Source organism: Amblyomma maculatum, chromosome 1 (genome assembly GCF_055883805.1).
Source record: "Amblyomma maculatum isolate TAMU_Amacu chromosome 1, ASM5588380v1, whole genome shotgun sequence".
Lineage (NCBI taxonomy): Eukaryota > Metazoa > Arthropoda > Arachnida > Ixodida > Ixodidae > Amblyomma > Amblyomma maculatum.
Window position 1 is genome coordinate 132,254,553 of NC_139344.1, and position 16,040 is coordinate 132,270,592.

The 16,040-nt window shown below is 43.9% G+C and overlaps 1 protein-coding gene across 1 annotated transcript; it reads left to right on the forward strand.

The window, feature by feature from the left end:
* Window positions 1–10,444: 10,444 nt before the first annotated feature.
* LOC146203948 (antimicrobial peptide microplusin-like) lies at window positions 10,445–13,650 on the forward strand. The gene is made up of 5 exons (XM_084585997.1): window positions 10,445–10,561; window positions 11,021–11,082; window positions 12,241–12,330; window positions 12,925–12,951; window positions 13,448–13,650. The coding sequence occupies exons 1-5, from the start codon at window positions 10,486–10,488 to the stop codon at window positions 13,514–13,516; spliced, it is 324 nt and encodes a 107-aa protein (XP_084442123.1). The 5' UTR covers window positions 10,445–10,485; the 3' UTR covers window positions 13,517–13,650.
* The last annotated feature ends 2,390 nt before the right edge of the window (window positions 13,651–16,040 follow it).

Below are 16,040 nucleotides of genomic sequence, written 5' to 3' on the forward strand. Positions count from 1 at the left end.
ATATATATATATTGACAGATTTTCTGTTCTTGGGCGCCAAGATTACCTCGGAAGGAGACTGCAGCCATGAAATTAGGAGACGCCTGCTTCTGGGAAAGAGAGCAATTGTTAGCCTTGACCGCCTAGTAAAGAGCAGAGACATTAGTCTGCCAACCAAGATCCGTATAACCCGTGCTATGGTCTTTCCAGTTGTGATGTATGGATGCGAGAGTTGGACTGTGAAAAAGGCTGACCGCCGAAGAATTGACGCGTTTGAATTGTGGTGCTGGCGAAGACTCTTAAGAGTTCCTTGGACTGCCAGAAGATCAAATCAGTCGATATTGTCGACCATAAACCCTGACTGCTCATTGGAGGGTCGAATTCTAAAGTTAAAGCTCAGCTACTTTGGTCATCTGATGAGAAGAGAGGAGTCGCTGGAGAAAGATTTGATGTTGGGAAAGGTTGAGGGTCGCCGGAGAAGGGGTAGGCAGCGAACGCGATGGTTAGATGGCATTCTCGAGGCATTGCAGATGAAGCTATGTGATGTTAAGAAGATAGTGAGAGACCGGAAAGCGTGGCGTGACATGGTCCATAGGGTCACGAAGAGTCGGACACGACTGAACGCCTGAACTGAAATGATATATATATATATATATATATATATATATATATATATATATATACGTGTGTGTGTCCATTTGTAAACTAAGAATGTCCGACTGACATACTTTCCGCGGTACAGTAAATGAGTGTGAAGAAATCCTTATTTTCAGTGTAGCTGGTCGCATTCAACAGAAAACGAGTAGAAAGAAAAAACTTTTGATGAAATTTGTCCTCGAGTGTCACAGCTTTCAGCTGCCCACTAGCCTGCCTCTAGTTAACGCTATAAAAATAAATAATTTCAAGCCAGCATGACACCAAAGCTGTAGACGCGATAGCGCCTTCAACACGGCGTTTTCATTCCGCGAATTCTTGCTGTTAAGAGACGCAGAGTTTGGCAATGTGATTAACGCCTTTAGTTTGCTTTGTTTGGAGGAACGGAAGGTGCTGTATCTGCCTCACATCTCGGTGAACGGCGAACTTTAAAATGAAAGGCATATAACCGGAGGTAGAGCCGCCCAAATCTTTAACTGGCGTGCGCATGACGACCTCCTTTTCTATGCTCCTGCGCCTTAATAAGGACAATACTTGCCAGATGATCAAGATTACGCAAGAGCTTGGTGAGCCATTTCTTATACTTGACTTTTCGCAGGTTAGCTGCTCTGTAACGCTCAGAATCACAGAAAGTACTGCCGTCACGAACGTCAGTTAAGATTTCGGCAGCTGTACATATGTCGTTGGTTCCAATCTCTGTCGCAAACTAACCTTCAACATGACTAGCAGATGGATGCTAAATGTGACGCGACAAGGGTAAGACACCACCTTGAAAGCTGTATAAGGAATCGATTTTATCAAGATTTTATTATAAATTAGAGCATATATTTTTCCACGAGTTGCGAGTTTCAGCGACTACCATGGCAATGGCGATGCCTTTTCGGCCGAACGAGCTGTATGCGCTTCATGTAAAATCAAATGTGTGCATAATTTTGTTACTGAACAGAACCAGCACCTCTTTCTCTCTTTTCTTTTAATCCACCTTCCTTCGAAGCTTCCCAAGCTTCCCCTTACGGTGTGGTTCAGGATTCTACCAAGAAGTGTGACAGATACTGTGCCTTTTCTTTCCTTTAAGCAGCTTAGGAAATACGTTTGCAGAACGGCCCGTGACAGTTCACTATGCAGTCGGAGTGGCTCCACTATAAGCCTGAAACAGGCTGTGCACTGCCACAGCTTTACTCCCACAAGCAAAACAAAAGTATCTGCTGTTTCATTACAATTTAGAAGCAGTTTTGCAGTCATGACGTCACCCCATAGAAACCACGACACACCTGCAGCTTGCAGTTTCTGACTGGGGAGAGTAAACATGGAGAGGGACCCAAACGCCGCCAGAGAAAAACGGTGGCGAAAGTGGCACAAAAGGCGTCCCCTCTCTGAAAGCGACGGTGCAGGAACGAGACATGATGGGACAGAATGCTGCACGAGCGCCCCATCGTGACATGGACCCAAACTAATCACACCGCTGTCTAAGGGGCACGAACACACACACAAACACACAAACGCTGGTAGAGAGGGTAAATAGAGTTACAGTAGGGTGCAAGTTTTCTAAGAGGGGGTAAGTGAATAGGGACCTGCTTCCAGCAGGTGCAAAGTTACCCCCAAGGCCTTCTAAAGGGGGTAAATGACCGTGCTATGCCCTTTTTACCCCTTTCGCACACCCTTTTTTCTTAGAGTGCGTACTTTTTCGGCGCTCGGCAGTTCTGTCGTAGTTTTTATTTTCTACTCGGTGCGTCGAAACGAGTGGTGACTTGTGACAGTGCAGTGCGCGGAAAAACAGGCATGACAAAGCAAGCTCCGCAGTGTGTGCTGTTCTATGAATTTCGGGCGATCGAGAATGTTGACTTAATTTAAAAATAACTGCTTGGTGAGCGGTCTGAAACTAGGAAGCCAGTACGTGTATGGAGTGCGCGAGAACTTCACAGTGTATGCAGAGGCGCGCTCGGATATCTTCGGAAAATGCGCTGCCCAATAAAAAGCGCCTTCTACGACGTCAGCTTGGAAGTGAGTTTGTAATTCAGTTTTGTCGTATGTAGTTGTTGGCAAACCCACACAATATCACGAATGCGAGTTGCATCTGCAAGGCCGGGTGCCACTGTTCACAATGAGTCACGTCGCTCTCGTATGATTTCCAAGGAAGCCAAAAAAACTTCATTTTCGGTTGCTTCCTGTTCGTATTTTTATAACTATTATGGCACCCATAAACACAGCAGAAAATCAAGCTGTTAGTTTTAAAAGACGTTGTCTTTTTGCGGGCATCCATGAACGTGTGGCAAGTCAGAAAGCGCGCACTCTTGCAATGTGCTTGGCTCTCGATGTCGTGCTTCCATGTCAGGCTAGTCGTCCCAACAGCGAGCACCGTGAACAGCTGGAAACTATACTTAGGAATTCGTAAAAAAAAAAAAAAAAAAAAAAAGCTCCTGCTGGGCAGGAAGGTCTCTACAACACAGGCCTTGTCCGAAGACCTGCCGAGCGCTGTTGCCAAGCATGCATGCATAGTAGGTACGTCTCTTAGAGCTCCAGCTGGATTCAGGAGTAAAACAAAAACAAAAAAAAACACTACCGCGTTTTTTTTTTTTTCGCGTGCCGCGCGCTCGATACAAACAAGTGATTAAAGGTGCGATACTAGCAACAATGACATATTAATGGTTATTCCGTGTTCCTCAATACCTACAGAACACAAGCTCAAAAGGAATTACAATGAGAAACTTAATGACAAATGATTAACTCTTATATGGCAATACACTTCCTCATGATTCGAGGTACGTAAAAGGGGGGGGGGGGTGATTGGTCGTGCATACTTGAAAGAAACCGAGCTTGCAGTCCTGGAAAAAAAAAAAAAAAAACCATGGGAAATGCGCCCCCGAAACCAAAAACAATGGGTGCGATATGAGGTTGGAAATCACCATAAAGACAACAGTAAGCTGAGGCACTTGGTTCAGTCGGCATTTATTTTTTTTTTTTTATTCTTTCGAGGAACCAGCAGGAAATAGGAACACAACGTCGGCGCTACCCACGGCTGCGGATCCAGACAGCCGCCTTTTCAGGCGGCGCCTCCTAGACGGCGCCACATGTACGGTCAAAGCTGAAGCGCACCAGGCCCATATGATCACGTGTTATTTCGAAACACGTTACGTGGGAGTGCCACAAAAGCACTGTCGTATAAGGGAGGTACTTGGTTTCGCGACACTGGTGTATTATAGGTGCTTATTGAGGCCGTACGTGGTGCCAAGGTTGATATAATACAGCTATAAGGATGAATTCATTCTAGGTAAGCTTAAAATGCAGTTAGTTGTCCTGTTTTATGCAATTAACATAATAGACACTAATGGCTAAACTGCCGCAAGTATTCAGTTGAAACAAAAAAAAAAAACGCCAACTCTGCCGAAGTGTTCGACTTCCGAGCGTTAGTGCCATTTATTTTACGGATTTTGCGCTACTATTCCGAACTGCAGCCACCTTCGCTATAGCTCGTATATTTCTTGCTATATCAGTTATTGAACTTCATAAACGTGTGCATCACAACACGGCGAATCATTTCACACTAACCGGTCTCCGTGCTATAAATGGTTTGACCGTGATGGCCATCTGAAGCTCCTTGGAAGGCATGGTTTTTGGAGTGGAAAGGTCTTCGGTGCGAATCCCACACAAATTAAGGCGAAAGCTTTTATAGGCTCATGACTTTGGACATGATCTGTGCTTCCGTGGTGGGAGGCACGCCATAATTGTCGAAATAATAAATGATTTATGAGTAAATGAATGGTTGTTGAAGTAGAGCGTGAAAAAATGTGTTTGTGAGCAAATTTTGGTTCATTTGTAGCAATTAGTTATTTAATTACGGCCAGAAACGTCAAACGTCAAGATATCCAAGGACGTCGATATAGTGTGCAGACGTCAAAACAGCCACGGACGTCGAAATTGCGCCAAATACATCAAAAGTGTGCAAACAAAATGGGTATAGGATAAAAATACCAATATAGAAAAAGTACCAATAGAGAAAATGTACACAGTAAAAAAAAAATTCACCCAATCAAAAAGAAACAAATGGGTGCAGATTCGCAGGAAAAGCTTTCCCCTTACCGCCCTTAACATAGATCTGTCACCAGAACGTTTTCTGGGTTTCATCTCAATTAGTAATTTTATCCCTCGGAACATGACAGGTAATCTGTTCCCACTTCGACCATTCTGCGTCAAACGGGAAACATCCTTTCTAATACACAAGTAACGCCACCTACTATGTGGATCGGGTACTAATATTGCGATTTAAAAACTCATTTGCTAAAACCAGAACATTTACTCGTTAAATCAGGTATTACATCGTATAAACGTGTAAATCTTAACGAGACAAATCGTCTAACACCATCAAGAACTCTACAGGACAAACAATTCGGCCACAATAGCCGTCAAATGATCCGCCATATTCATAGTTTCTAGACAGAAAGGTCGTTGATGCGACTGTCACATACACTTTAGATTTTCTTTAGCAATTTTATTCATTTAAAGGTACCGATTCATTTGACACCAACTTGAATATTCTGCGCGAGACGGACGACTTCCAAATTTTATCCAAATGGTGGCCCTGGGGTGCTGGCCGATATTCTGGATCATATATAAGGAAGGGAGGGTAAGTTTATCAGTCGAAGCCCTGTGTGCTCACTCGTGTTCTGCGCCTTAGTAGGATCACGTGATACCTATTTTATTGCCTTTTCGCCTCAGTTCGACCTTCATATCAGACACATTATACTTTGGAAATAGAAAGTAGTAAGAGCTAACCCCCTTAATTTAGTAGTGATTGATAATCGGAAAGGTCACTCGCGCTTAGGCGGATATCGGCAGATATCACGCATGCGCCCGAAACCGGATTATTATTCCCTTTAGTGTGGACTCTGGACAACACTCAGGCACTGTCGTACTCGTAGTAATTCCATGCTTCGCTGTTTATTTTCAAGAAACCTGTCATTCCTTTTGCGTCGCTCTTGAAGCTGCCCTTAGTCTAGTTTAAAGCCTTACGTCAACGTACAGTTTTCGACCCTATACCTATATATCTATGGACAGAACAGACACGATATTTTATATAACTATCGGCCTCTTCATTGGAATTCGTTTATTGCGGTTACTATACTTACAAAACATAACTCACCTTGTAGTCTAAACATTACGTTTAGTTTTCGTGGTATGAATGTTAACCTACACCCTCGAATTTTCTCTCTTTCGGTTTTTCATCATGTTCCATTTCCCCTGATCATTTACTTGCTTGGACAACTTCATCAATAAATTAGCATGAAAATGAACGAGGGAAGTGGTTACTCACTGCGAACATGTAGCGTACAATACTGGAAACCTTTTTGCTTCGAATTCTCTCGTGTCCTGTATTAAGGACCGTAATCAACGTTCATTCACCCAAGATATCTTCTAAAACCTTTACACATACTTCTTCCGCACCTTGCCTAAGCACTGCGTGCTTGACAGCTCAAATGCACCATTCAGATATATTTATAATTAATGAAGGGCACGTGGCATTTCATACATTTCAAGACCTCGCGCAAGGTCCAACGTGTATGTGCGCTCCTACGCTTTCCTCCCGGAAACCTATTTGCCCAATATTGGTACTGTGGTGCCTATGCTCTGGCCGAACACTGGAAACGCAGAATCAATAATGGACCGATGGTTTGTGCCGACTTGGTGGTTACCTCCCCAACCAAGCACATTTACCAATTTTAATGTAACTGTTATTCCAGATTTTCATGATTGAAGACGAGGGACGGAAACATATTCGCCTCGAAATCGACCTGGACTTGGCGCCACCGTCACTCCGATAGTGGGGATCCGTAGCTGGCGGCGCTCACAGAAACACAAGCTGCGTTTGTCTCTTTCCGAGTGTACGGTGGGTTTGTTGGCGATGCAAACGTGTCTTATGCAATGCATTAGCTATTTACTATTTAGAGTAGTCCAATATTGCAGAAAAAAAAAATGCGTGGATATCGCCAATGCAGCAAAAAAAAAAAAAAAAAAAAGAAGAAAGATGCGGGGGTTTTAGGAAAACAAGACACGCGAACACTTGTCTTTTCGATTTACTGGCATCGCTTTGCACGCTTTTTGCGTTGTACGGCGCTCACAGGCCTGATACTTGGGCCTGAACAAGACATATCTCATCGCCTTTTCAACAGCGTGCGCGTGTTTTGTACGAGCGAGAAAGGCAAATTTAGTGTCAAGCCTACGGCGATCAAGGTTCGTGTTCTGACCTGCAGTACTTTAGATTGAATCGATGCAGCCTGGTCCATTATATCGTACTTGACTCGAGGATTAAGCAGGTGAAATGCAGCACTGACAACGCACTGCCCGGCGGGCTGCTGTAGACTGAATGGGCATCAACTTTGGCTAGAGAACCAGGCACAATTATTACACAAAAATGAGATCACGCCGCCACTCTACAGGAAAGCTCGGCGCACAGGAAATCTGATTGCTCACGTGTAGAGCGGCGAGTGGATTGAGTTTGCCGAGCTCACAGCAAGGCAGATGATTTTCGCGGCAGATAATCTAGTGTAGCACTGTGAAATGAACCTGTGATGATTTCCTGAAACCTAAGGAATTATAAGGAATTTCGGATGTGTGTGATATTTATAAATGGTAAAATAGTAGTACAATTTTTTTTTATTCAATGACAATGAATTTCACCATGTTACAGAACTTTTACACACTTGACAAAATTTAGAACTATCAGCGATTAATTTTCAGTCACGTTGAAGGGACTATCACGAATCATTGACTATCCTGTCGCTATAAATTTGTATTTATTCCCGAACTATAAGCACCGGTGGTTAAGCCCATATGAAGCTATTTTACTCCCCTTCTCAGAGGCAACCAGTATACTCGAAAAACAGCACAGATGAAAAGGGGTTCTGATGATTCTAATGGCGGGGCTACCAGTGTACACTGATCTACGTGTATCATGTAGTATTAGGCGCCGCGAAGATTTGGTTCTTAAACGTTCGAGCATTTCTCTAAAGCGAAATGTGCTCATTGTTACTGTTACGGATTCGCGCAATCCTTCAACAGAAAAAAAAAGGGAACAACTGAAATGCATAAATGGGTTTAACGTGCGACATCGGATATACGACGGATGATGTAGGGGTGAGCCTCGGCGTCATTGACCCTGTGGGATTGTTTAACGTGCAGTCAAATCCCACAGCCGAAGAGCGTCTTTCGAAACGGGTGGGCGAACCCCCCTTCTCGAAATCAGCAGTCGAGCGCCCTACCACTGAGACACCGCGACAGAGGTTTAAAAGAAAAAAAAAAAAAAAGAAAGTACTCAGACAACTCTATCGTGGATATATAAGGCACAGAGTGGCTTGCTCAAACTGGTTTTTGCTATACAGCAGTCTGCGGTCGCATGTTTCAGTAGTTGCGGTATTCGAAACAGAAACCGGAATATACGATTTTTGAGCGTTTGCATTAAGTTGTATTGACGGCAGCAACCTGTTTAGCTTTGACACGGCGCCTAACGACAACAACGCTTTGTTTGAGACAGCGCTTGTCAAAGAATCTCAAGCGCTGAAGACTGCGACGATATATCCTTTCCAGCGTGACATTCTCGATATGGACAAGCTTTTTTTTTATACGAGCGTGAGGTAATAGCCTGTTCATAATTATTTATTTATTTTTGTTTATTTATTTATAAATACTGCCGATCCCATTCGGGATCACTACATTTCTATTTTTCTTTTCTTTTGCAAGAGGCAGATAAGTAAGCAAAAGCGCACAGGAACCGCGAAACAAAGAAAAGACATTCTTATACACGCCGCACGCGTGCACGTAAATCGCTACGGGCTGGCACGGGACGCGAACACGCATCCACACTGGATTCGCCGCTATGCCGCTAGGTGGCGACTCTGCTCGATCACGAGGCCAATATGCTACAATGCAGAGCAGGGCGCTGAGAATAAATTTGAGTCTATGGGTATAATACGATTTACGGCAGGCATATAGTATCGTGCAGCGCCGGTTCCAAAATCCAGTCAGCAGCTCCGGCTATGTAAAGTCCACCGCTGGCCATTCTTCCAGCATCTACTATATTTGATGATACCTAAAAAGCGATGACACTAGGCTGATTGGACTGTACATCTCAAGTTAGCGACACCACCTTCCCTGTGATTCATTATTATGCTAGCATTCATCCATGGTTGTGTTATTCTAGCGATAACGAGAAACGGTATGCAGAATACTCCAACCTTTCATAGTCCGCCATCTCCGCTTGATTTCTTCAACAGATCAGCAGTTACGCAATTCTTTCGACCCTTATTCTTTTCTGGGCTGTTCACTCATTAGCATAATAAAATATGCTCACTTCCCTGACAGAATCGCACTTTTTTCCACACAAAACGCGAAGTACTGCCGGCATTCACCTCACAATTTAAGCCCAAGTTCTCTAACTGCACCTGCTAAGAATTTCTTTTGCTGAAACTCTCCCACATGACCTTTGTATTGGCATGCGGTAACTGCTTTAAATACAGGCGTTCAAGAGACACAACGCAAAATGTAGTTTAGACAAGAAGTCTGATGGCGACGCCACCGGCTATGCTTTTCACACTAGCAGCGAACGGTTTTTCAATGTTAACTTAATATTTTCTTGCCACTCTGTTGCATCTACAGTCCTTGAAGGCAAAAGCCGGTCAGTGTACTTAAGGTAAATATAATGATGATGAGGATTATGTCAAAACAAACCATGATACTCAAAAAAATGAACGCGTCAGAACTGAGTCTATGACACATCTCAATGGCAAAGATCGAAAGCCAAATTAGTGAGCTCTGAAATCAGAATCTGTATCATGTCCACACGCACAGCTGCGTGCGAAGCGGAATGTGCGAAGACTGCGTAGCTGCCAGCGCATGGCATCATATGTGTCGGCTTGAGATCAGCTATCAAGCAACCTTCTCTGAAAACCCAGGCGCATATGGTCGATGACAGAAGTTTAGGCATTAACTGCGCCAAAAGATCCGCCTTGGTAAACATGAGTGACAAATGCTTGTCTTTAGTCTTAATCCACCCGTGTGCTTTTAGTGGAAAATATAGAACACGATTTTCCAAGTAGGCTAGACCTATAGCTGGAAGAAAGTATGGAATCGGGCAGAGGCAATTAACACACGCCGTTCCGACTGCGTCTGTATTATAATTCAACAAACCAACGACAAGTAAGAAAGCGCCATTAGTGCAGAGTCACCAGATTATATAAATGAAGTGGGTGCAAAACCACCGTGGATAACTGGAAACTCAATGGCAAGAAGGATGAGAATGACGACACACGAGGAAAAAAAAAAGAAACCATGAACACGCATTACTGTCGTGCACGCGCGCATTTAAATGGCGCTTCTAATGCCGTTAACCTCCTCGAATAGCCGGCCAACGCAGCTCTCATCCAAGGCTTTACTGGACAATCGTCCTCGAAAAACAAGCGTAGACGCAAGCGAGAACATTTTCAGGTCGTCGTGCAACCAGCTCTTGCGCCCAACAGACAGCGTGGTCTTCGTCGTCAGTGGCAAGGAGTTGATAACCTTGATTTCCTCACGTGCTGCTTCTACTCTCAGGTGCTGCGCGTATTCGTTCATACTGGCAGGGCGTCAAAAAGAGTGGAAGGACGTCGGTGACTGCGTCACGTACGTACCGCGCCAGCGGTGCAATGAATTGTATTGATACCATGTGGGACCAATAGGAGCGGCACAAAGAGGCGCCAAACCGAGTTAGAGTTGCACCCCAACGGGGGCAACATTATATGTATATAAACCAGCGCGAAATTCTGTCGTGGCACTCAGATTTTCTCACGCGGTACAACATACGTTGCGTTGAGCCAGATAGAAACTATGAAGACTTTCTTCGTGTGTGCGCTGCTAGTTGCTTTCACTGCCGTTAGCTCTGCTCACCATCTGGAGCTCTGTGGTGAGTATACAGGATGAATTAAGGCATACAATGCCCAAGAGCCGAGAAAGTGGCAACAATTTGGTTTCTATGTGACATTATAGTTACCTGTTACAGCGTAATTCGGAGAAGGACCGCTGTCTCGGGCCGTACCCGGTTTTATCTCGATGTGTCGGGCAGTATTATGTTATTGGCTAAGCTCCAGTTTCAACACCACGAGGTTAAAGAAAACAATACTTCGACATCGAAGTTTTCAGCCGCCTCTTTCGTTCTGCTTAAACTCCAGTGCTATTTGTAGAAGTGAAATTAAAAGGTGCGTAAAATTAGCGCAGAAATCACTGTGAACTTGTTGGCAAGCGCCATATAGATGGCTAAAGGCGCTACTTAGTCTCATGACTCTCAAAAAAGCACCTGAAAATCTTGATTCAAAACAGTTGATTATGTGCGTGAATACATGCTGTGTGGTTGTTCTCTGTGCAGATAAGAATGACGGGCAACTAAAGAATGAGCTTCAGTGCATCCAGCGCTCCATCTCCGCAGCGGTAAGACATGTCCTGGCTTCTTTCTCGTTTCTGAGATTCTAGCCTGCGCGGACCCTGAGAGAGAAAAGCGGGGCGTGTTCTGGCTCGGGTAAATTAGAGTGCAGGCGCAAGCGTGAAACAACAATGCCTTTCGGATGTTCTTTGAGCGCGTTAGCACAGTTTTGTATCTGTGATGCTTTACGGGAAAGCTCTAAAGAAAACAAGTTCTCCGACATTTCACCTTGCAGAAGAGGCATCAAGTTCCGGCCACAAACTTCTTATGGCTACATCGCTTTCGGTTGCTTCTGGCTTTCCAACAGTGACTGATGACGTAATTGCAACAAATCTACCGCTGCCAATGGTGCATGAAAATGAATTGTGAAAGAAAAGGCTCCGAAACAGGGATCTTTAAAATTTAGCCCTAGGTTTCGTTTAGAGGCTTCCCGAAGCGACTAACGAATGGGTGCCGTAGTGGCGGACTAAGCAAACTTCGACAACTTGGTAATTTTCAACATCCACTGACATCGCTTACTACACATTAATGTTGCTTTTCGCCTCCATCGAAAAGTGACCACCGTGGCCAGGATTCAATCAGCGTTCTTGAGGTCAGCAATCGAGCGCCCTAATCATTGAGCCACCGCGACAGTGCTATTTAGCTCTTCATAACATAAAAAATCATGGAGAAAAAGCAAAAAATAAATTTGAGTATACATCGTTTTTTTTTTTTGTTTCTTAAACAATGCTTCGTGGCATGCGATGGGGTATTTTTCGTTTGTTAAGGTAAAAATGTTGGGTACAAGCTTGTGGTGTTGCAGCGCGAATTCTGCGGCGTTTACTAGACTTTTGTTCAGCTGGCCAACCATTTCATGAAGAGAGTTAATGGATTACGGATGCCTACACTCGTCAGTATATAAGATAATCGTACACAAGTAAGAGCATTTCGGACGTTAAACAATAAAATAACAGAAGATAAACACATTTTTAAAAAATCTTATTTGGTCTTGATTTTGCGACAGACTAAATCAATCTTTCAATTCTCCTTTTTGCCTTTCTTCGAAAGCTTCTGCTTTATACCGAATTTCAGTTCTTGAAAAAAATGAAGAACTTAATCTGCTCAAACTATCTTCAAACCAGGAATTTGGCGATGCGGCCAACTTGCTTGCCACTGTGCTTTTGCAGGCGAACCGAAGCTTCGACAATGCAGCAAGGACTCTCGGCTGCCAGGACAGCGCATGCGTCATTCGAAAGCTGTGCGTGGGAAATAACTTGGTAAGTATTATTAAATTTTTGACCATTTCCGTATCTTCGAAGCGTGGAAACTTAATGGTCATTGTGGTTTAAAATTCGCTGGTGCTGATAATAGCTGACAAAAATAAAATGGTTGTGGATACCCAAATGGCTGTTCATTATATTGGTCCACTTGGAAATAGGAAGGCGCATTAAAAAAGGGCGCGTTCTTTCGTTGTCATACCACTATGACGTAACGTTATGTCACATTATTACTGCAAGTCAAATGCCATGGAATAGAGTGTTCAGAGTTCGTGTGTTACTTTTTATAGATTTGACATTGGGACTTTTATAACAAATATTTGATTAACTCATTTTTGCTTTCGAAAAGAAACGAGAACACGACTCATGCATGGACGAATATATTTCTATTAAAAAATGGCGACTGTATACATAGTCAAAGTAACAACATAAATTTGCGATTCATTCATACAAATGCAATTTTCTGCCTTCCCAGTAGAAGCATGGTAATGAGCTTAAAATGTTCACAATAAGTCTAAGATACTTGCTAAGTGCCGTCCAAAATAACAAAACTCTAACGGACTTACTATGTACTTAATAATTTCTCTTCCCCAGGAAAACGCCATGACCAGACACTTTACGGTGAGTGCATTTCCAACGAATTATTGATTCACTTAATAGTCCTTTGCTCAGGTACTTGTAAATCTAGCAACTCATATGCGAGAATAATAATCATGCTACCATGCAACCGACAAGCGAATAAACTGGCAGCATGACATGTGGAAAAAATGGAAGCCTGCCTGTAGTAGTGGGCATCGCCGAGCCATAAAATGTATGGCAGGTTTGCCAGTGCAGGGCTAATGTAAATATTCGTTACAAACACAATAAGCAGCACGCATGTGTCGGGGAAGTACCTACGGGTAGCACATTGCTTGCAGACAACTGTGACTAGTTAAGCTTTCCTCAAATCTATTGCAAACGACAAGTGCCTTTTGAGTAGTGGCAAAAATATTTATATTTTATAATAAACTTAAAATCTGCGGGGGAGCAACTTGAACAACGAAAAACATTTATTTCGCTGCATTGTTAAGGTAGTCAAGAGTGTAACGTTTGGCATCGGGTTCTTTTTTTCCCACAGAGATCTCAAATCACGGAAATTCACAATGCGGCCACTGCCTGCGATCCAAGCGCTGTTCACCACCACTGAAAGTGATTGGTGTAACAACTTAAGAAAAGTGACTTCTTGGAGGCAGCTCGTTTAAGAAAAAGAAAATGGCAGCTGCAGTCACTGTATTGCCAAAGAAATAACAGGGAACTGTTTCTTTTCGCTCAGCGTTTCACCAGTACAGTGCCAAATAAATAATGTTTTGTTACATGCTTCCTATGCGCACATTTCTTATAAAGGAGAGCACGCGATGCAGAGCGAACGCTGCCACGATGCAGCATGCGGAATGTTTATATTTATAAATGACACATCTTGTGATCCTGGCATGCTGTGCGATATATTGATTGGAATTATACAAAATGGTGGCTGAAGTAACAAAAATAGCTGGTTCTGATCAAGTAATATCAGATGAATCACCGTTGACTACTGGCGCGATATGGTAATGGGAATTCCATTTTCGTTACATTAAACTCGCAGGAGTTAAGCGGCACTAAATGCCTTCTCTGCATCGACATCTGCCTTAAGAGCAAGGTAACGCGCTCTTCAGCAACGCGTCCATGCTTGTTCGGGGGAAGCATCTACATGCTACCAGCCTGCAAGCAGGTTTGAGTGATGTAAATATTCGTTACAAACACAATGAGCAGCACGTACGTGTCGGGGAAGTACCTATGGCTTCTCGGAAGCGCGACTCGTGTGTTATCAAAGCAACCGTGATGTGTAATATTACGAAATGGCACATTTAAACAAGTAAAAGCAGAGGGTAGGCTATTGCTAAACATTTATTTCGTCAGAAAAGGCGGAATGCATGATGGTCCGTGCTTGGTGGCTGACAGACCACGGCCGACAGCGACCTGAATAGCACATTCAATGGCCCGGGGATGAACTCCCAGGTCTGAACTGACCAACACGGCCACCCATTGATTCTTATTTTAGGCTTTGTCTGGAGAGGGGATTATAGCCTTTTCAAGCTTAAAGTTATCAGTGATGTCGTGAAGTGATACTAGGCCCATCATTCGAAAAACTCTCAGTAACTACCGCGCCCCCCTGCTCGGCTGACGAATCCTCGAGCTTTGATGTGTGCCGCATCGTTACCAGAGTTCCCCGAGTGAGCCGGAACCCATATGAATTCAACAATTCTGTAAAAGTGCTTGGTTTGACCTAATATGCTCATTGCTGCCTGAGGAATTCTGCCCCTCGCATAATTGCGTATGGTGAATTTAGAGTCACTGAGTATAGTAGTAGCTTCGGTGTTAACGAAGGCAAGGCGATTGTCGCCTCTTCTGCCGTTCCTGTGGATCTTGTTTCGGTCGTGCCGGAGACTGTCAGTCTGCCTTGAGTGTCCACCGCCGCTAGCGCGATCGCTTGTTTCCCTTGATACTGTGCGGCATCCACATATACCACAAGTTCATCTTGGCTGTATATGCAATGTAGAGCTTTTACCCTAGGTCTCCTCCTCCCCTCGTGGTGAGAAGGATGCATATTCTTAGGTAGTGGCTTACTGCCTTATTGCCTTATGTCGCTCTTATTGCCTTACCGATGCGTTTAGGTATCTGTGCCTTGGTATCTTGTGGTGGAAACTCGATGCCTAGTACTAAACGAGCAAGTATGGTCCTTCCTGCTTGGATGCGGGAAAGCCTGCCTGGTTGCGTTAAGTGTTACTACCTAAGCTCATCTAAGGTGTTGTGTACTCCCAAGTCCAGGAGTCTTTCGGTGAAGTACAGTTCGGTAGCCCTGAGGCATATGATGGATTATATGCTTGTCGAATTAGAGCCTCTACTTTGGCTTTTTCAGTACTGGTTAATTTTATGCGCGGGACTGTGTAGACAAGCCTGCTTAATACAGATGCTTGTAGTTTTTTGCAGAGTTCTTTCTCCATTAATCCGGTCCTTTTGCTCGCATTTCGTTTAATTAGTCTCAGCGTTATGTTGACGGTTCTCTTGATTCTTTCTAGTGTTTCCTTGTTCTTCCTGTTCTGCTGAAGGAAAAGTCCCAGGATTCTTATAGTTTTAACATCCTTTAAAGGGAGTCCTTCCACACAAATGTTAAGTGGAAACAGAGGTTTGTAACTTTTGCCTCGAGGGCCTCTTGGTCTGTCTCTGATTACGAATAATTCGGAGGGCGAGCACGTTAGCCCTGCTTTGCCTGCCAGATCTTCTATTATGTCTACAGCTTGTTGCAGGGTATAATACTCTGTCTGATTTGATGTTGGGAAAGGTTGAGGGTCGCCGGAGAAGGGGTAGGCAGCGAACGCGATGGTTAGATGTCATCCTCGAGGCACTGCAGATGAAGCTATGTGATGTTAGGAAGATAGTGAGAGACCGGAAAGCGTGGCGTGACATGGTCCATAGGGTCATGAAGAGTCGCGCACGACTGAACGACTGACCTGAACTGAATACTCTGTCTGACCATCGCTGCCAGTTATGGTCCATAGTGATATCATCTGCATAGCATGTGTGTTGCAGCCCCAGGAGGGCTGCTAATTTAGAAAGAATTTTGATTAGTGAGAGGTTACAAACGAAGAGTAAGTGAGATAAAGTCTGATTTAATCTATGCCGCTGCTATCTTT

Coding starts and splice junctions, on each gene's coding strand:
- LOC146203948 (XM_084585997.1), top strand. CDS start 10,486: ATGAAGACTTTCTTCGTGTGTGCGCTGCTAGTTGCTTTCACTGCCGTT. Junction 10,562..11,020: donor TCACCATCTGGAGCTCTGTG/GTGAGTATACAG, acceptor TTCTCTGTGCAG/ATAAGAATGACGGGCAACTA. Junction 11,083..12,240: donor AGCGCTCCATCTCCGCAGCG/GTAAGACATGTC, acceptor GTGCTTTTGCAG/GCGAACCGAAGCTTCGACAA.